This window comes from Eubalaena glacialis, chromosome 4, assembly GCF_028564815.1.
Source record: "Eubalaena glacialis isolate mEubGla1 chromosome 4, mEubGla1.1.hap2.+ XY, whole genome shotgun sequence".
Classification (NCBI taxonomy): domain Eukaryota; kingdom Metazoa; phylum Chordata; class Mammalia; order Artiodactyla; family Balaenidae; genus Eubalaena; species Eubalaena glacialis.
This window is the reverse complement of record NC_083719.1, coordinates 92047968-92068332: the sequence shown is the minus strand read 5'-3', so window position 1 is coordinate 92068332 and position 20365 is coordinate 92047968. Positions and strand designations below refer to the sequence as shown.

General features: G+C 44.8%; 1 protein-coding gene across 2 annotated transcripts in view; it reads right to left on the bottom strand.

The window, feature by feature from the left end:
- The window catches only part of MCC (MCC regulator of WNT signaling pathway), a 418786-nt gene that overhangs the window by 46336 nt on the left and 352085 nt on the right, over positions 1 to 20365 (bottom strand). For both annotated transcript variants that reach the window (XM_061189513.1, XM_061189514.1), the window contains 3 exons: positions 4488 to 4634; positions 3492 to 3581; positions 2255 to 2403 (listed from right to left, as the gene is read on the bottom strand). In XM_061189513.1, coding sequence (XP_061045496.1) covers positions 2255 to 2403; positions 3492 to 3581; positions 4488 to 4634 — 386 coding nt within the window. The remainder of the gene's footprint in view (positions 1 to 2254; positions 2404 to 3491; positions 3582 to 4487; positions 4635 to 20365) is intronic.

Here is a 20365-nt window from a genome sequence, read left to right as displayed (position 1 = left end):
ATGGCCTCAAAATCTGTATCCCACCCCGCCCTGCCTATTCTGCCACTTTATCTCATGGAACTCCTCCTTTCACTCATTCTATTTCAGTTCCATTGGCATTTGGGCAATTCTAACTTCATGCCAACCACTTCCCAGCCTTGAAGTTGGTAAGTTGGCCCATAAGTCTCTTCCTAGTTTGTCATATGGCTGTTCCTTTTTCCCCTGAAAATCTCAGTTGACATGTCCCCCCTTCAGAGATGCCTTCCCTGGCTGCCTACTAAAATCAAGCCTTTCTGTTATTCTGTCACAGTGTCCTATTTATGTGGAGCTTTCTTACGCTCTTATTTATATGTCTGCTTTTTGTCTAGCTCCCTTAACAGGATATAGCTCCATGAAAGTGGGGATCTTGTCTGTTTTACTTTCTTTTGCATCCAAATAGTCCAGCATATAGTAAGTGCTTAACATGGATTTGTTAAATGAGAAAACACACTTTTGAGTAGACGTGACACCCACCCCTGCCCCCCCACACAAACACAAGTTAAAGGCTGTAATATTTTTGGAGGGTAATAGGACTCCAACTTTGAGATAGGTAGTTAAATAACAGACACCAGAACATACTGGTAGATTATTTACAAGAATTCCCATGTTCTAGCAGTAGCTGTGATAATATAGAAAACAATGGAGGTGAGGTAGAGGGGCAGGGGGTCGATCAGCTGGGCTATTTAACAGCTCTGGACTTGAGGCAAGTCATTCAAAGTCAAAGCCTTTGTTTTCTCATTTGCGAAATGGGACTATTCTGCCCTCCCAAGTTGAGGGTTAAGAGGTTGTCAGTGGGAGCCTTTTGTAAGCTGTTAAATTCCATGATAACGTGAGCTACAAGCACCAAATAGTTCCCCCTTCTTTGGTCTCTCCTAGGTGCATATAATTGAAGACAAAGGAACCTCCCCTCAAATTCAACGACAAAGCAGGCTTGTTAAATCCCAGGATCCGTAGAGAGGAGATCCTCACTACACAGAGGGCCCCTGAAGGCATCTGACTTCATTAAACTGCAAAGGGCATATCTGATTCAATTTTTAAGCACTCCTCTGCCTGTGATACTGAGAGGGCTGCTTTTTTACTGCTACAAGGCAATCATCAGGATTGTCACTCTTAAGTATTTCGGATTTAATAAAGAAACCATTTAATTTCAAGATTTAAAATGACCTAGATAGCCGTATTTCCTTGGTTCTCAAGTGCTATATTAAACAGCTTCAAATCAGGGAGGACTAACAGGGTAATTCAATTTATTCAGGTTTGCCATACACCAGGGGAATGGCATCCACATTTCTTACTGGTTAGCTCGTAAACCTTTCCAATTCTGAATATGCTCTCCCACTGAAGATTGCTAGGTCAGGGCAGCCACAGCACACTTGGATGCCATCACGAGTCCATTCTGCCACCGCGGAGCCAATTCTGAGTAGTTGCCGTGGCTTGGCCCTGGTCCTTCTCTTTTGCGTTTTTAGCAGCTCTCTTTCATTGTTGGGACAATACACAAGCCAGTCTTTGCCAAGAGGCAGGAGGACAAACTCAAACCACCTTTGGCATAAGATTTAGGAAGAACCCATAAAACTGGGTACACACAGTTAAATTACTCTAAGCAGGACAGTTAGACCTACTTAGATAATCAGAACTAAGTAGGATAGGATGTAGGGTTGGGGGGATGTGCACATTTGCAAAAAGCATAAATAAAATTAGGCAATCTTCAGTTCGAGCAGGGAGGGTTAGACCAGCACGCCTGCTCCATCGCAGGAGCGCCTTCATCAGATTGCTTCTGCTGGCTCCAGGCACCCCTGGGTGCTCAGTCCACATCCCAGAGCTGCTCTCTGGTTCTCAGCAGCTCAGGCTGCATGCTTGGGAGCCATCTTGCCATCCTGACCTACTTGTCATTCCATATGGACTGCTCTCGGGACTTGCTCCTTAATTTGCTAGGGCCAGTGCAAAATGAAAAGGCGGGCCCCTGGTTCACAAATTATTAAGAATTTAAAACAGTGACAGCAGAGCAGTAAAGCAAGTGTGGGGTCCCTTTAAGCACGAGGCCCTGTGCATTTGATGACAGGTCACACAATGCCCACGAAGCCAGCCCTCCTGTGATGAACAGGATGGTGGAAACTCCCCACCCACCAGCCTGACAGCATCACTCTATGTCACAACACATAATCCAACCTGAGTTGATCTTTGGGAAGGGAAAGGACTTGCCCCCAATGCCACCATCCAAATATGCAGAATTTCTCCTTACCTATTCAACCGTTCCGTTTCCACCTCAAACTCCCTAATTTTGCTTTCCGAGATGGCAGATCCATGGGAGTAGAGTGTCTGGAAGATCTCTTGGATGTTGGAGCAGTCCTGAAGAGAGTGGGCCAGATGCTCCGCCACACTGCTGGATACCTGTACAGGTGAGCATTAATCCCCCTCTGGACAGTGTCACTTCAGGGACGCTGGTCCCCAGGCATGCTTTGCATGCAAAACAATTTAAAGCCGATATTCCTTGAGAATCAGGCACCAGGAGATAGCTACCCCGATCTTTCTCAGTTTGTATAATATAATCCTAATATAAAAAGTTAACTACCATGAAACAGTACATAAAACAGTGTCAAAATGCAGTGGCATCTTCTAAGCTGCATCCTGGGCAGCAGGCATGTGGGATCATGAGTGTTTAGAGACCTAAAATTTTGGATATTAAACAGAGGCTGGACATCCTTCCCCCTTCCGAAACCCCCTGCCACTCCCAGACTTGTCTCCGGCTGCTGTAGTTAAGGGGAGCGTCCCACTCCTTTATGTTCATAATTTGGCTTTGGCATGGAATCTGGATGCATGCAATTTCTGCCCAGCACAAAAGTCTAAAATAGGGCCTTAAGAGTGCTGTTCAGGTTTTCCCCACCCCTGAGGATCAAATAGCTGGATTTCCCAGCCTTACCCCAGAATTCTAAAAGACATCCCCAGGGAACTGAAATTCCCTTTTCACCATTTATCAGCTTACAGCCCCACGGGGTTCAGGGCTCTACATATGAAAACTCTAGTACTGAGCTGGAAGGTTCTGGTCTGTCACAGCATTGGCCACACTTCAAAGGCAGCAATCATCCTCACTGGAGAGCACCTTCCCTTTCAAGAGGGACGTGCAAAAGGTAAAGTTCTCTTAGAGCTTCCTGACTCACTCCATCTCTGGGGAAGCAGGGTGATATAAAGCAGATACTTTAAGACTTTCATCTACATTGCCAGTAACCAGACCTAAATCATTTCTTTCTGAATGGTTTCAGCTAGAGAAAAAAAAAATCTCCCTTAAAGCTGAAGAAGTGACTCACCACGTGCAAACTACTATACATTTTCATCTGATCCTTTGGAAGGAAATCAGGTATGATTTCTTATTATAATTAACTGGTTTACTGCGGGTGAACTTTGGAAGTTCTTCTATCATGGATAAACCACTGTGTAGCTTTACTGGGTACTTTGTTGCCTTGCTTCTCATGAACACTCACCCCTATGCTGCTGATTTCTGAGCCCAGGACTGGCCGATCTGACGATGAAGATTCGGACCTGGTCTTTGATAGCTTCACTCTCTCAGCAATCTTAAAAAACAAAACAAAAAATTTTCAAAAAACAACACGTAACTTCCCCATATATAAACTGTTGAGACTCTGTTTATACAGGGCTACTCTTTAACTGTGGCAACTAAACTGATTCATCAAGTCTTAAAAACGACTCGCTTGTCCAGTTTTTCTGCTTAACTCACGGTTTTTCAACCTTAGCACTTTTGACATTTTGGGTTGGATATTCTTTGCTGTAGGGACTGTTCTGTGCATTGTGGGGTGTTTAGCAGCATCCGTGGCTTCTAGCCATAAGATGCCAGTAGCACTCCAGCTATGACCATCAAAAAGGTGTCCAGACATTGCCAAATATCCCTTGGGGGACAAAAATCACTTCTGATTTGACTTGACTTAATAAACTTGATGGTTGAGAACCAACCTTCTTGCGGAGACTGGTAGGGCTACCGGGGAGAGGACGTTATCATTTGAACAGTCTCTCTGGGGTAGACTCAACTTAGGAGCGGGGTTGGGGGGGGCTGTGGCTGAGAACAGAGGGGCTACTTCTCACAGCTGCCAGGGCCTGCCCATCACAATCTATTTTTCTGCTGGCAGGGCTGTCAGTCCTGTGAGCGGGGAGATCGTTGGTTCATTACTCAGGGTCCCCTCCTGGGCTGAACCTTGATCCTCGAGAGCAGCTCTCCACCCACCCCTCAGCACTGTAGAGCCTGACAAAACATCTCACTGTCCACAACGACCTGTCAGCTGTGACACGCTCCAGCTGGCTGATTAATGAGAGCTGGTGTCCAGCCTGCAGCCGAGAGAGACTTAGAACATTAGTGGGTTATCTCTGCCTGCAGCTCCAGCACAGGAGGCCTGTGCGGGACCCCAGGAAGCCCCTGGGGGCCGGCCGAGCTGACTGCACGCCTGCACCGCGGCCCGGGAGGTCACCTTGGCGATGGGGACGTCGTTGCTGCTGCTGCTTGTGCTGAGCTCTCCGGTGCTGGGGTTAACAGGGCGATTGGCGGAAGTGAGGCGGCCAGGGCTGGAGGGCCCTGTGGCCTGCACGCTCTGCAGTCTAGTTTGAAGCTCTCGAACCTGAAAGAACAACACCTTCAGATACAGCGGGTGGGTTCCCCGGCCAAAGAGCGGAACAGCCAGATTGGGGGAGGGGAGGGCAGAGCTTTCATCTACGTTAAGAAACTGGCTTCCCTGAAAAGCTAAGTCGGTTGAGTCCACATAAAATGCACTGTTGTTCTTAACTACTCTGCCACGTGCTGGCCAAGTATCTGTTCTTCAAAAGTACGAAGGGAACATGTTTCCTAAGGCACTGGAAGCTTCCAGCAGAAGTAGAATGACCATCTTTGAGGGATGTTTATTTATTCAGCCTCGTGTGCCTGACACACATGGGCACAAGGGACAGAACCCAGGATGAAATCTGTACTCGCGTGGACCTCGGAGCTCAGTGGAGAGAGACAATTTCAACACAAGCGCACACGCATGCTATAAATATCTATCCAGAGTTTGCAGGAAGCAGGTAAGGCGAAGAGAGTGACTCCACCTGAAGTCATTAGGGAGCCATCCTTGAGTAGAGCCTCACAGGTGAACAGGGCTTAACGGATGAGATGAGTAAGGGGCTGGCTTTGGTGGTGGGGTGGGGAGAGTAGCTTGGATGACACACTGTGTCTGAAGAACTGCAAGTTATTCAGTGTGCACAGTGTAGGAGAGAGACCTGCCCTGGGAAGGAGGTGAGGCTAAGGTGATGAGGCAGAGATGGTACCCACGGCTTCTCTCCAAGGGACTTCGAGATGAGATTATCCTGGGGACAGTGGGAAGGAATATCTAAATAGCCCTTCGGTACAGAGAAACACAGGGCCCTTTCAATTATTTAGAACACACATACACCTGCACAGAATTTAAATGTCCAAATCCTGCTTCTCTATGGTTACGGCTCATGGACTTCCAAAGAGAGAAGTGTTCCAAGCAAGTGAAGATGATTGTTAGAAACTGGTCTCTCTGATGACCTTGATCACAGTTTTATCATTACGTACACTGTCTATCTTAAAGGGCACACTGACTGCAGCATTCAAGGGCCCTTACAAATGGGCAACAGACCCCACTGGGAAATATTAGCACCAGGACATCTAAGGCAGGGTTTCCCCAACTTGTCAGTGTACCAGAATGTCCCAGAGGGCTTGTTAAAACACAGAGCCCAGGGTGTCACTCTCAGGGATTCTGATTAGTAGGTGGAGACCAAGCCTAGGAGTCTGCGTATCTAACAAGCTCCCAGGAGATGCAGATGCAGGTCCCGGTTAGGGGCTCGCACCTTGAGCAGCAGTGACCTAAGGGACTGCCAAGGCCACATGGTACTTTAGTCCCCGACACAGAATGAGCAGGGCTGCACCCCTGCCAGCCCTGACGCCAAACCCTTCCAGGCAAACCCTTCTCTAAAAGCGACTGGAGAGCTTTTCATATTCAATATCTTGCATGTCTCCACCCTGCTAAATTGGGAACCAAAAGTAATTGAAATTTCAATAATTCATCAGCATATTAGAAGCCAAAATAGGAAAATTCCCTCGGAGAGAACTGCATTCAATGGTGAAACAGCTCAAAAGTGCCTAATAGCTGGCTCTGCTGCGGCTTCCAGTAACTGTGGGTTAACAGAAATGTGTGTCGTCCTCATAAAGGGCCAGACACAGAGCTGCCCTCAAAATAGTTTAAAGACTAGAAAAACACATGCCTGTCAAAGTCAAGTGGTATTGCTGGTGAGAGATTACAGGGCTCATTCTCGAATGGTCCCGATAAACTGTGCCTCTCTGTGCCCCATGGCAGAGGGACAGGACCCATTTTTCCATCAGGCCAGCTTCCTGGCACCGGGGAAACCACTCTGGTAGAGACCATGGATTTCAAGTTCTACCACTGTGAAAGTCTGATGAGGTCCTGAATAATCAACAATGTTAACACCACTCCCAAATCTAAAAAGTGTCTGAATCATTCCCAAAACAATCAGTGGTCTGGGGTTCCTAGACTCTCAACTGGCCCACTCATCTCTCTTTTAAAAAAGCAAAAATGGCCCTGGGCATTTTATAAAAGTGTCATTAAAACTACCCATGTTATAAAAAAAAAGTTTCTTCTTCTAATCACTAAAGTCAAACATGTCCACTGTGGAAAATTTAGATGACACTGAAAAATGAAGACAGAAAAAGTATCTATGTTCTTACTCTACAGAGACAATAGCTTCTAGTCATTTCCCATGGTGTGCTTGTGCATGGGCACACACGCTTAAAATGATTTCTAAATCTAAATACCCATTCTCATATTAAAAGCTCTGGATGCGGAGAATGTCTTTGAAAACTAAAGGATGATAAACATGTTTATTTTGGTCTATGCTTTATAATTTAATGATCATGGTTAGGCAGTAAAAAAAAATCCAGCTGAAGGCGGTGGAGTGAGTCTGTCATGGAAAGAAAGAGAGACAGCTGGTTGAGTTAAATAGCCTCTCTCTTCTGGCTTGGGAGGTGGGGTCTTAATTTAAATGAATAAATGCACAGAAATGAAGGCTATAACCAATCTGCTGATTCAGCTTAGGTAAGGCTTAGGAGAGGGGAGAGAGACTGCTGTTAGAGTCCTCACTTTTATTCTTACCCATTGTAGTAAGTGGAATTGTGTCCCCCTCAAAAGATATACCCAAGTTCTAAACCCCCAGTACCTGTGAATGGGACCTTATTTTGAAATACGGTCTTTGTAGATGTAATTAAATTAAGGATCTCAAGATGAAATCATCCTGGATTTAGGGTGGGTCCTATATCTAATGACTGGTGTTCTTGTAAGAAAAAAGAGAAGGAGATTTGAGACACAGACACACAGAGAAGAAGGCCGTGTGAAGACGGAGGCAGGGATTGGCCACAAGTCAAGGAGCTACCAGAAGCTGGAAGAGGCGAGAAAGGATTCTCTCTAGATCCCTTGGAGGAAGTGCAGCCCTGCCAACACCCTGATTTTATAGCCTCCAGAACGGTGAGAGAATATGTTTTTGTTGTTTTATGTCACTAAGTATGAGGTAATTAACTAATATACCCATCTTTCACTGAAGATATGTTATTAAAGAAAATATCTTTCTCTCAACCAGATATGTGGTTTGGAGTCAGGGGGTAGCTGGGAATCACAGGAACCCTAAGTAGGAATCGATATTGTGGGAAAGTAATTCATCACCCATAAAGCCTTTCCCAATTGCTGTTGACTTCTTCAACAGCAGAACACAGAACATGACTTCAGTGGCCATTTTCTCATTTCTCCTAAAGTGAGTATGTAGCCAGGCCCCATCTAGAGGCCCAGAAGAGAAGTTTGTCTGTTACGTACATTTGAAACCTGCAGAGTATGAAGGTGAGATTCTCGTCTTTCAGTGGCTCAGAGTCCTAGGCTCAGATGTCTGCCCTAGCCAGACATCTCGTGAAACATGCTCTGAGAAGGGACACCAACAAGGAGTGTCAACGTTGTGAAAGAAGCATTATTCTGCCTTCCCAGAGTAGGAAACGCCGGCATGCAATCTGGAAGGTTGGGTAGCTGTTTAACAAGTAAATAAAAAGGGGAAAAGGCATGGGGGGCTCCGAAGGTTCAAGGAAGGAAATGACAGTAAAATGCCAGAACTCTGCTTCTCTCGCTTAGAGTTCAATGACTTCCCAAAGAGCGAAAAGGGCTTCATAAAATCATTTTATTAGAGAAGAGAATGGACTGGAGTGAGGAAGAGAAAGGAAGTGAGTCAAAGCTGCACGTGAGAAATGATGAGGGTTCAAACACCATCAGTGAAGTGGGAGCAAAGATGGCTAATACTCCCTAGGCCAGCATCGTCCAATAGAACTTCCTGTAACAACGGGAATGTTCTATAGCCCTACCGTCCACAACAGTAGCCACAAGCCACATGCAATGTGCCTAGTATACCTAAGGAACTTTATTTTTAATTGTACTGTATTTTAATTAATTGAAATTCAAATTTACATAGTTTTGCATGGCTAGTAGCTACTGTATTGGTCAATGCAGTTCTAGAACGATTCAAGAAAGGGACAAGATACCCAAACTTGTGGCTGGAATGACTTAGCGGATCATGGTACTACTCAGCAAAATGGGGAAAACATAAGCAGTTGATTTCTCAGAGATAAACAAAGATGCCAACTTTGGATATATTGAATTTGAGGAAACCATCAGATGTGTGAAGAAGGATATTCAGTCCACAATTAGAAATATAATCTGAGGGAAGGAGATCAGAACTGGACTCTACATGTGGATAAAGTTGCCAAGGGAAAAGGTGCAGCCATGTGGGTGGGAGGAGAGACTCTACGTAGCTGGTTGGACCGAAGGCTCAACTGAGGACAGTAGGAAGGGGTGGCTTTTGCTCTAAAAGAGAAAGAAGAGGTGAGGATAGATAATAAGAAAGGTGTGTTTGCAGACTGGAGAATGAGGATGGGAAACAGGAGGCTCCCATCTGATGGTTTTTGTCTCTCTTAGAGACAAGAGTTAAGGTCCTTTGCTAGGAGAGGAGGAGGGAATAGTAGCTGTCAGAAATGAGAAAGGAAGCTGACCAATAACCCAAAGAGAGAGAGAGAGAGAGAGAAAGAGAGAAAGAAAGACAGAAAGAGAGAAAGAGAGAGAGAGGCTTACACAGCAGCCCTAAGAAGTCAGCTGAGCTTTTTCATTCTAGACAGCAGGCTGACTCAAGGCACTATTTTCTTCAAACCCCAGAGACCTCATGAAAATGGTAGTAAAGAATAAAAAAAGAATCAAAACCATAACAGTGAAAAGAATGTGCTTGGGGCATTAGCGGACAGAGGATTTGGGCACATTCCTTAAAAGCAGAGTGGAAGGAAGAGTACTGATGAAAGAAACAAAATGGAAAAAGCCAAATTCTATAAACTATACAAGGGGAGGTGGCCAATCTACCCAGAAGAAGGTTGGCAGGGTTTAGACGCAGCCTTGGCAGGTACTACGAAGGACAAGAATGAGAAGTAGGGCTGAAAACAGGAGGGGTAACTGTCTGTATACAGAACAAATGGAAATTTCCAGCATATGACAGCCTCAGCTAAAGTAAACAGACAGTCCTCCTATGAAAAATGCATAGAAATGCTGCATAAAAAGGAACAATGAGAAAGAAATTCATTGCCAAGGTTCAAAGACAGTAAAATCTCCAGGTGCCAGAAATGAAGTGAAAAATAAGGTTAGAGAGGTTAGGAGGGCGCCGTGGGATCGAGAGCAGGGCGTGGAGTGTGCACGCCAGGGTGTGGGTGGGGGAGAGGGACAGGGGCCCCTGCAGGTCAGGCTTTTTGAGCTGATCCTCCAGCATCAAGCTGGGAGCCTTCCTGCCTGACCCATCTGTGAAAAGTGGACTCAACGCGCTGCCCCGGAAGCCGGAAAGGAGCCCCTGGGCTGTGCAGACGGGTCAAGCATAAGAAACCAACATCTCAGACCTGTGACACATTTGGGTGTGGAGTCCAAGTTTATCCTAGCTCCCTAGTGTGGGACCCCAATCTTACAAATTCACAGTGAAAACTGGTCTGGATTTTGGCAGGCCACTCACCGCCCCAGAAACCTAACTGGTAAACCACCCAATATCATTAGAGAACAGGAAGAGACTTAAGCCTCCCATGACTGGGAGCCCAGGACCATGGAGCTGCTCGACATGGAAGGATGACTGCAGGGAGAGGAGGATGAGACAGGAGAGCCAGCAGGCTAAATCAGGAGATGAATCCACCGGAGGAGAAATCAGAATAAAGCAACCAGTAAACCACATCACAATCACAAGTATGTTTAGGGCCCTTAAAGAGATAAAAGGAGTGATTTCTGTACACAATAAATTACGAAACAAAAATAGGCAGATATCAAACAAGAATAGGTAGATGAAAAAAAAAGCCCATGGAAAATGTAGTCAATGAAATAAAATCAATGTACAGGTTAAGCTTTAGACTGGATAAAATTGGAAAGAGAAGTAGTGAACAGGAGCACGGTACAGAGAATTCAGAACACAGCATGGGCAGCTAAAGAAGGACAAAATATGCAAGTGTCACTGAGAGGCTTCAACACACTTTTAAAGGAGTTCCAGAGGACAGGAACACAGATAATGACAGAGAAACACTATTTGAAAAGAAAACAGGTGAGTTTTCCAGATGTAGAGACCAACATAAGTCCCCAGACTTAAGTATCATGTCGGGTGCTAAGTAGTTGTGGCAGTTTTTAGATGTGTCTGCAGATGCTTTGATAGTCCCTCCATCACTGGACTCCAGTTCCCCTCTCGTTGCACACGCTTGGCCGGAGAGATTGCATCTGATGAACAGAGTGTAGTCAAAGTGCTACCACATGACTTCCAAGGCTAGGTTAGAAAAGGCAATACAATTTTGCCTAGCTCTCTCTTGGGATGCTGGCGCTTACACGCCGACGACTCTGTCGTGAGGAAGCACAGGCCACACGGAGAGGATGCTTGTGGGTGTTCTGACCAACAGTCCCTGCTAAGGTCCAGACAGCAGCTAGCCTCACCCACCAGACAAATGAGCAAGGAACACTTCAAGACGACTCTGGCTTCAGCCACCATCTGACTGCGACCACATCTGAGCCCAAGAGAGAGAACTGTCCACTGGAGCCCAGTCATCCCCAGGAGGATGCAGTTATCAGTAAATGATTGTTGTTTTAGGTCTCCATGTTTGGGGTGGTTTGTTATGCAGCTGGTGCTAACTGGAAGAAGAGGATGAAAACACGGCGTATCTAGAAACACTGTGGTGCAAATGTAGGGCGAGGGGAAAGGATAAAGAGAGAATCTTAAAGCTGTCAGGTGGGGAGAGATGACACAGGCTCTGGGGCAGGGGGGTAGGTTTGTTTCACTCACTACTGTGTTCAACACATTGAACAGTGTCTGACAGCGTCAGTCTCAATACAATCTGTTGAACATCGCCAAATACAATTGTCACCCGAAAATCCAATACCTAGCCTACTACAGTAGGCTGAGTAACAGCCCCCAAAGATGTCCACACCTGAATCCTGGAAACCTGTGAATATATTACCTTACGTGGCAAGAGGGAATTTGCAGGAATGACTGGAAAAGGCAAGGAAGCATAACTGAGAAGGAACACAGCCCTGATGACACTTTGATTAATAAATCTGTGTTATTTTACGCCACTGTTGGTGGTAATCTGTCTAAGCAACAACAGGAAACTATACCCCTATCATGAGGAGTGTGGGCAAAAATAAAGATATTCTCAAAGATTAAGAATTAAGCACCCATAGACCTTTGCTGAAAGAACTTCCCAAGGACACAGGCTTTTCAGGAATTAGAACATTAAACTCAGAAAAAGAATGGGATAAGAGGAATAATGATAAGCACAAAAACTGGCGGAGATGTAGGGGCAGAAGGAACCTTCCTATGCTGCCGGTGAGCGGACAGATGGGTGGGCCAGTCTGGAAAGCTGCACTGCAGGATTTGGTCCAAGTAAGAACATGCACACCCCAGGACTCTGCAACCTCACTCCCGGACGTGTATTCCAGAGGAATTTCCACACAGGACCAAAGAGGACATGTGCACGGGAATATGCACTGGAGCGCTGTTTGTGGTAGTGGGAGGTCTGGATGTCAGGCGCGGTAAACATGGTGGGGACACGACAGAATGTCAGGAGGCCATCAGACCTCATGCATACACAGCGACATGGACAGATCTTAAAAATCAGAGCGCTTGGGGGAAACAAAGAAAAAAGTCTACAGCACGACACGATTGATGTAAATTAAAAACAACACACAAAACACTGTGTATAAAGACACACATAAAAGTGAGGGAAAGGGAGTGGGAGAGAAAAGCAATACATAAATTAAAAGAGGGCCTTTTCACGATCAGTGAGTGTGTGCTTTAACAGAGGGATGTAATTAGCTTATTTCTCTGCCCCGCAGGCCAAATTAAAACAAACAAATGAAAGAAAGTAAATACAAAGATGGGCACTCAGGAGCCTGAGAGATTGTTCAGAGCCAGAGAGCGAGATGCTGGTGAGGAGGAAGAGTCTGGTGCTAGAGCTGTCGCAGACAAAGATCGCTGGGGTGGGCACAGAGGTGGTTTTCCGGAAAGGCGGGCAGTTCACCGGGAGAGTGAGGCAGGGGCGGGCGTAAGCGGAGCAGCTACTGGCCCTTCGCTCTCCCAGGACAATTGTAGGAGCACAGACTACGAGATGACCGAGTGTGCTGATGAAGGCATCTGTGAATGTGGTCCACAGATGAGTGAGTGACAAGCAGAAAAGAAAGGTGGCACCGGAGTCCTGAGTAGGATGAGAAACATTATTATTAGCCATAAAAGAACGAGCCTGTCCCGCTGATGATACGGAGGAGCGGTCGCTGGGTAGCCGTAATTTCAGGCGGTTAGGGCGTAATCCATAGTTTCACTGTGTAATGGGGCTGGCTGAGATGAGATGATTTCTACCCTGCAGCGGGCTAAGGATCACTGGGCCGGAAAAGTTCTACTGAACGAGCTTGAGGCGGTGAGTCCGGCGGAGTCTCAGAAAGCTGCCTCCTCCAGGTCCAGGCTTGGGGAGTGTTTTGCAGAGAACCACTTTCTCCTATTGGAGATTTTATAAGACTTTTCTTTCTTGGAGCCCTCCAACAAATAAGAAATCAGAATTTATTTACAGAAGGAGGAAAGCAAGCCCAGCGGCATTTCCATTCTCTGAAGATGTGATGGGTGTATTGTGTTCTTCTGTTCTACAGCCCAGGAAGGAACCTGGACTGGATTACCTAAGTGGCTGTGTCAGGGAAAAGGTCAGTGCTTTGGCTGTCTTCCTCATTTCTTACCAGCTTTCAAACAAATGGAGTCAGCTACGTGCTTTATAGCCAAGAGCTCGCCTTTACGCAGCTGGACTTCCTCACAGGAGCAGAGGCTGGAGAAGGGAGACAGGGATGGATAAGCCAACACCGGTGCCTACAGCTGCAAAAGCTGCTTCACAGTTTCCGTGGCACAAATGTGCACAAAGCCCTTTTAGAAACAGTTTCCAAAGAAGACACGAGGAAATCAGAGTTTTGAGGGTTCTCTGCCTTGGATTGCACTTAAGGCTTCCTCGAACTACAGAGAAGAGGGGTGACAGGCTTTGCCAATAATGCTCCGTTGGGCTCAAGACAAATATATGCACACATAGCCTTTTCTCTATGAAACAGACGTATTTTGTCTTCACTTTGCGTTGTTTTGGAATGCCAGGAAGACTGATGGGTGGTACCCTAAGGAGTCTGGCACCCACGTTACTATAAGAGAGGATGCTTTACTTCTGGTCTGTGTGGAAGCCAGAGAAGAAGTGGGAAAAAGAGCAGAAAGAACGCAGGAAAGGAGTCCAAACAATAGAAAAATGAATGCTGCATCCCACAGTAAGGCTACCAGAGCCGAAGCTTTGGTGCTAAGAGTTAATGTCAGCATAGGCCAAGATTATTAAACTTCTGTGGGCCCTAGTTTTGTCATGTCTAAGAAGGGTATAATAGTACCTCTTGTAGAATTCTCGTGCAGACTAAATGAGATGTGCATAAATCACTGCTCATCACAAGTAAATGCTCAAAACATGTTCAGTGTCATAATTCAGGCTCTGCGTCCTGCTTTGCCTTCAGAGGTATCTATTTTTAGTCCAAGAGGGGTGTGTTTAGTCTGAAAATGTCCAAAGAATGTTAATACTATTAATATTATTAATGCGTCCTTAAAAATAAACTATCAAGACTGCACTGAAAAAAAAATGCATTGGTAGATGGCACCTTGTAAAACTATTTTCCTTCATCTGGTCAGCACGGGAAGTCCTCCCCTACGCCAGGCAATGCACCTTGCCTTTGGAGCCCCAGGGTGCCCGTGTCCTGCCAGATTCTAGGATGAGCACACCCTCTCCGCATCCACTCCTATAGCTCATGTGACCCTGGTGAGTGGACAGACAGGGTTGGGAACCTCTCCTGTTTCAGATGCAAGATTCATCACTGCCATACTGTGGCCCCTGGAGGAGCAGGCTAGGCATGAATAGAAAGTGCCAGAAGGCTGTGGTTCTCTCTCTTTTCACTCCACCTGTGGGGAGAGAGGTAAAGATGGCTGGAGAGGCTCTTGGAACACGCCCAGTGACTGAAGGACACTGCCTTCCCTTTCCTGTTTGGGAGACGGCGGGGATCACAACACGGAAGTGTACGAAGGTCCTACACCCCATTCATTGATTTGGTGGCTCATGGAAGGGCCTGGGCATCTATCCTTTGAAAGGGCTTCCCAGTGATTCTTTCACACATGTTGAGAGCCACCTCGAGATGGGTGAGTGAAACCGCCAGTTTCTCTGGCACCCTGATTCCTGTCCAAGTCTATCTGGTATCACACTCAAAGCAAATAAATCAGCTGTGTTAGGAACATTTACGGCTCAACAAATACCCATGTGCTCCTTCATATTTCTCAGCCCCTCTACGGTTAGGCGGAGCATCTGTATAGTTCTGGCCAATGGGCTGTGAGCAGAAGCATGCAGATATAGCGGTGAGTCTGTTCAAGTGATGTTTTAGATAATGGGTTACCATCAGCCTGGGTTCCTGAGTGAGTACATGGAGCAGAGCTGTGTGCTCATCTCTAAACCTGCGTTGGACGTGCAGTGCAACCAGAAAATAAGCTCTTTTGGTGGGCCATGCCACTGAAATGTGGGGGGTTAGTTTGCTACTGCTGTGTAACCTATCCTCATCTTGACTGATACTCTAGTCACACAAAGGAAGAGCCAGCCGGGACTCCCAGACTGAGGCGGAAGGAGAATACTGGAGCAAGATCGCCCTCCTCTCAGCTCCCTCCTACGAGGCCAGATTAGGGCTGGGAACGTGAAAACAGGGTTGCTGTTTGTTTTTTTTTTTTTTAGTAAGTATTTTATGAATTTAAACTTCGCTAATATTGGCATCTTCTTCCTCATATAAAGAAACTCCTAAGAGAAATGGAACAGGTAAGATATGAATAAATTTCCATCAAGGACAAAAGAGAATAACTGTGCTTGTGTGTGGATGTCAAGTTATTCAAGCTGGGAGATACCGATCATGGTCCATAATCCATACTCTATGTTTTTGTTTCTTCAATTTGAAAATTAAGGAAGAGTAGAAAGAAAGGACTTCCCTGGTGGCACAGTGGTTAAGAGTCCGCCTGTCAACGCAGGGGACACAGGTTCGAGCCCTGGTCTGGGAAGATCCCACATGCTGCAGAGCAACTAAGCCCGTGCGCCACAACTACTGAGCCTGCGCTCTAGAGTCCGCAAGCCATAACTACTGAGCCCGAGTGCCACAACTACTGAAGCCTGCACGCCCAGAGCCCGTGCTCCACAACAAGAGAAGCCGCCGCAATGAGAAGCCCGTGCACCGCAACGAAGAATAGCCCCCACTCGCCGCAACTAAAGAAAGCCTGCACACAGCCATAAATAAATAAATAAATTTATTTTAAAAAAAAAAAGAAAGAAAGAAAAAAACATGCCTATCTTTTCACAGCCTAGACTTACTAGCCTCTTAATATTTTAGCATATTAGCTTCCCTTCTATTTCTGTGAATCTACTTCTATATATTAAAAACCATACAACTGTAAGAATACACACTTAAAAAAATAAACTAGGACACTATAGAAGTGTTCAAAATATCCTTTGACCCATACTCATAGGTACTCACTCCCCCCACCCCCATAACTATTATGAGATTGGCTTAAATTGTTCTGCCCTATTTTAAATATTTTTGCATATACACATATAGAATTCAGGCACATTTATACACATATAAATTCACAGTAAATATGAAGTACTGTTTTGCAGTCCTGCATTTTCAATATACAGACAAGAAAAGTATCACGGAGAGGGAGGCTGAGTGGGAAGAGTTCACATGAGATCTAAGGCTAAATAAGGCAAAACGGAGATGAATCTTTATTTAACCTATGTAAGGTCACAACAGTTTCACTTCTAGAAATATCTCTGCTGTTACTGATTTTTAGTTAAAAATATCAAAGCGATACTGACGTAGCCTATCACGGGAGATAATTCAGATGAAGTGAATGGCTGCTTCAGAGACAGACCACTCTGGACACCTCAGCATGACGCTATACATCTTATCTCCCAGTAAGGGTGGTCAGCCTAATAGTAAGTACATATTATAAATGAATTAACTAGTAGAAAGAAGTACATAATAAAACACATGGTTAACCTTTAAGGTCATTACTCTTTCTAAGCAGACTCCTTCATTTGATTTGGACTCCTCTTTCCAACCCCTTTAAGCATGAACACTGATCATCAAGTGCCCTTCGAGATAACGTGGGCGAATACTGAAAGTGGATTCGATCAGGTGTTCAGAACCAGTGCAGTAGTTAGAAACAGGCACCAATGGATTTAGAACTAATGGCTTTAGGGGTGGCTCTTGGGCTCATACAAGAGGATGCTCAGTAAATCGCCACAGGTGGTGAGTTTACAGGATGAGTGCTACACCTGCACGCTGCACACATGCCCGAGTAGGACAGTGCCGGACCTCTCACACCTCCGAGATCCCTCCTGCATTAGAATGACTGTGGGCAGACGCAGTGCAGCACCACCACCCCTGGCAGACTCACAAACTTAAAAGTGGCCCAAAGGATACGACTTACAGACTTAAAAGTGACCCAAAGGGTATCAGCCTGATATCCCTAAAGGAGAAGGAACTGGGAACTGAATTCAACCACACGGCCAACAATTCAATCAATCACATTTACATAATTAAACCCCAATAAGAACCTTGGATTCGGAAGCTTGGGTGAACTACCCCGGTTGGCAATACTCCGAGTTGGCCACACATCACAGCGCAAAGGAGGTAACACCATTCAGGACTCCAGGGGAAGAAGACAGCTGGGAGCTTTGCCTTCAGACCTCTTCCAGACTTCACCTATATGTCTCTTAGTTTGGCTGGCTCTGATTTGTATCTTTTTGCTATAATAAAACTATAACTGACTGTGCAGAACTTTCTGAAGAGTTTGTACAAAATCTCATAAGGAATGTGTGTTGCCTGTGTTTGATTCAAGTCTATGGTTCAATGGGACACAGATTCATGAGCCAGTGGTCACATCCAGTTTGCTTTACCAAACTATCTGAGGAAAGCACTGATCATTTTTGCTACATGGCAGTTGACCTAAACAATTAGGTAAAAAATACGTTATATAGAGAGGCTGGACCTGCCATCACATGTCCCTCCTATGAGTTCTCAGGGCTTCTCCTGTGTTTATCCCTCCCTATCACTTGACATGTACCATTGTAATGACCTGTTGTTTATTTGCCTGTCTCCCAAACATCCTTCAGGCCAGGGTCTGTGTCCTGTTCATCACCGTACCCCCTCTGCCTAGCACAGAGAAGATGACCAATCATGTTTACAAAATGAATGAATGAAGAGCCAAGTGCTTCCCCTTCTAGAGTAATTAATTCTACTTTGCCTAAATTACACCCGCTTCTTTCAGTGTGAGGAAATGAGTGGTTCTATTACAGAGCATGCAGACCTAAATGATTACCTCATTTAATAATGAGCCGGGACCAGTAATAAAAACTGTCTGCCTGTTGTTCCTTAGTTACTGCTCTGCCAAGTAGCCCAATCTGTTAGCTGACATTAAAGATCTAATTTAATTAAATCTTGAACAAGGCTCAGAAAACCTCCTGAGAGCACTCCGTTTAATCACAGGCAGGGGGCAAGCACCAACCCTATTGATCTGGTCAGTTCAAATTCTATACAATGAACGTCGGCAACGAAAAACGAAAGTGGCCTCTATTGCTTTCCACGCAACTTTGATGAACTCTGGATCCTGAGTTGCTAGAAAGACAGGAAAGGCCAACCAGCCATGTTATCATGTGGTACCACAAGGATGGAAATGAAACTAGACCTCAGTCATTCCTCAGAGCTATACATCATGAAGAAGACACAATGACCAACCACAAAAGACAGATTTCTCCTCAGGGGAATAAAATATATTGGGTGGTGGTAGGTAGAAGTCATCCAGCATTTAAAATCTAGCAAACTGGCATTTACAGGCATCTAGCAAATTCTGACACCCACAATTGTCTTGAAATAAAAAGAAATAAATCTAATTCATGGGTATGTATACAAATTCCTGAGGAAATTTCCAGTTGAGGAAGAGATACAAGTTCCCCAATATATTTTTATTTGGAAATATAAATTATATAAATTTATATAAAATATACAAATTTATATAAATTATATAAATTTAAATAAAACCGTATTAACTGCAAAACTTACACGGTAATAAATGTGATCAGAAGAAAGATTTTGAGTACTGTGTGTGTGTATGTGTGTGTAGTTATTCAACGTCCATCTAAGAGTTCTGAGAGTCCTTCAAATATATAAGAAGTCTTGGGGGAAAAAAGATGGTATGGTGTTAATCTTTCCAGACTACTAAACAGGTAACTCTGGATTTCATCCCAAACGATTACTGATAATTTTTGAGCATTTACTACATGCCATGCATTGGTTAAGTTCTTAGATAATTTGCTTTCTAGTTGTGCTGTGACTGGTAATTTTGCACTCAGAGGAGAAAAAAATACATCCAGTTGATCACACCATTACTCTTTAACTTGCTTTTCAGTAAGATCAGTGTGTGTACATCATTCTCCTTTTAATCTACATGCAGTTTTCATAATTGCCATTATTTATGAATATAGAAGAAATTACTATTTTTGAAAGTACCTAGTTTCCCTGCACTGGGTACTATTATTACCCCCACTTCATGGCGGAATAAACCGAGAGGTTAGGTAACTTGCCAGAGACTCACAGTGGCTTGGGAGATCAAGCTGTGACTCCAGGTGGTCTCAGAGCCCTGGCACAGAGTGTGGTACCATCACACTATGCTGTCCTTAATACTAACCTCCAGAGTTGGAGAAAATACTCGAAGGGGAACTGGCTTTTTCTCCTTTGCTAGTCACAATCAAGGGCTGTCTTGTGCTTTAGTAACTCAAGTTAGAGGAGGAAATTTATTCTAAACTGCAATATGTAATTAGGCCTACGACCAACATTTCCTTCACAAAGTAAGCACATCAGAACGCACGTGCTAAGCAAGCACACCTAATTAGGGCATTAGTCATAATGATCAGGGAGTGTAGCCCAGGAAATTACAGGTGCTGTGGGCCTTAGCACTAAGTAAATGTCCTCAGCTTGCCCAGAAGTCTTTGCTGACTGCAATGATTTACACCTGCTGTTGCAAGGACGGAGACTGGCATCCGATACAGCTGGGTTCTGAAAATAAGCTTATGCGTGTGAGTTCACACAAAATGGCATTCAGATATGAGAGTTAGGAATGCTGGCAATAGCCACAAATGAGGAAAAGAGTTGCTAACATTCAAAAATAGTAATTTCTTCTATATTCATAAATAATGGCAATTATGAAAACTGAATGTAGATTAAAAGGAGAATGATGTACACACACTGATCTTACTGAAAAGCAAGTTAAAGAGGAATGGTGTGATCAACTGGATGTATTTTTTTCTCCTCTGAGTGCAAAATTACCAGTCACAGCACAACTAGAAAGCAAGCTTCTAATATTGCCACAACGGAGAAAGAGAATAAAGTAGGCCTAGTAATTCAAAGGGAAGTTCAGAGGGAATTGTTTCTGATTGCAGAATTCATTGCTTCACCTCCAGTCCAATCACAGATCAAACTAACAGCCAAACAAAGAAGTACTTGTGGGTCCCTAAGAAAAAACTCCATCTTTGGAAAAGTGAGTGCTTTAACAAGTCTGCCAAACATTTCTATCCTGAAACATCAGCTCCTTTAGTAATGGCTGTATTTCCTAAACAAAGTGGTTCTCAAACCTGTTCAGGCCATAGAGCCATTTAGTGAGC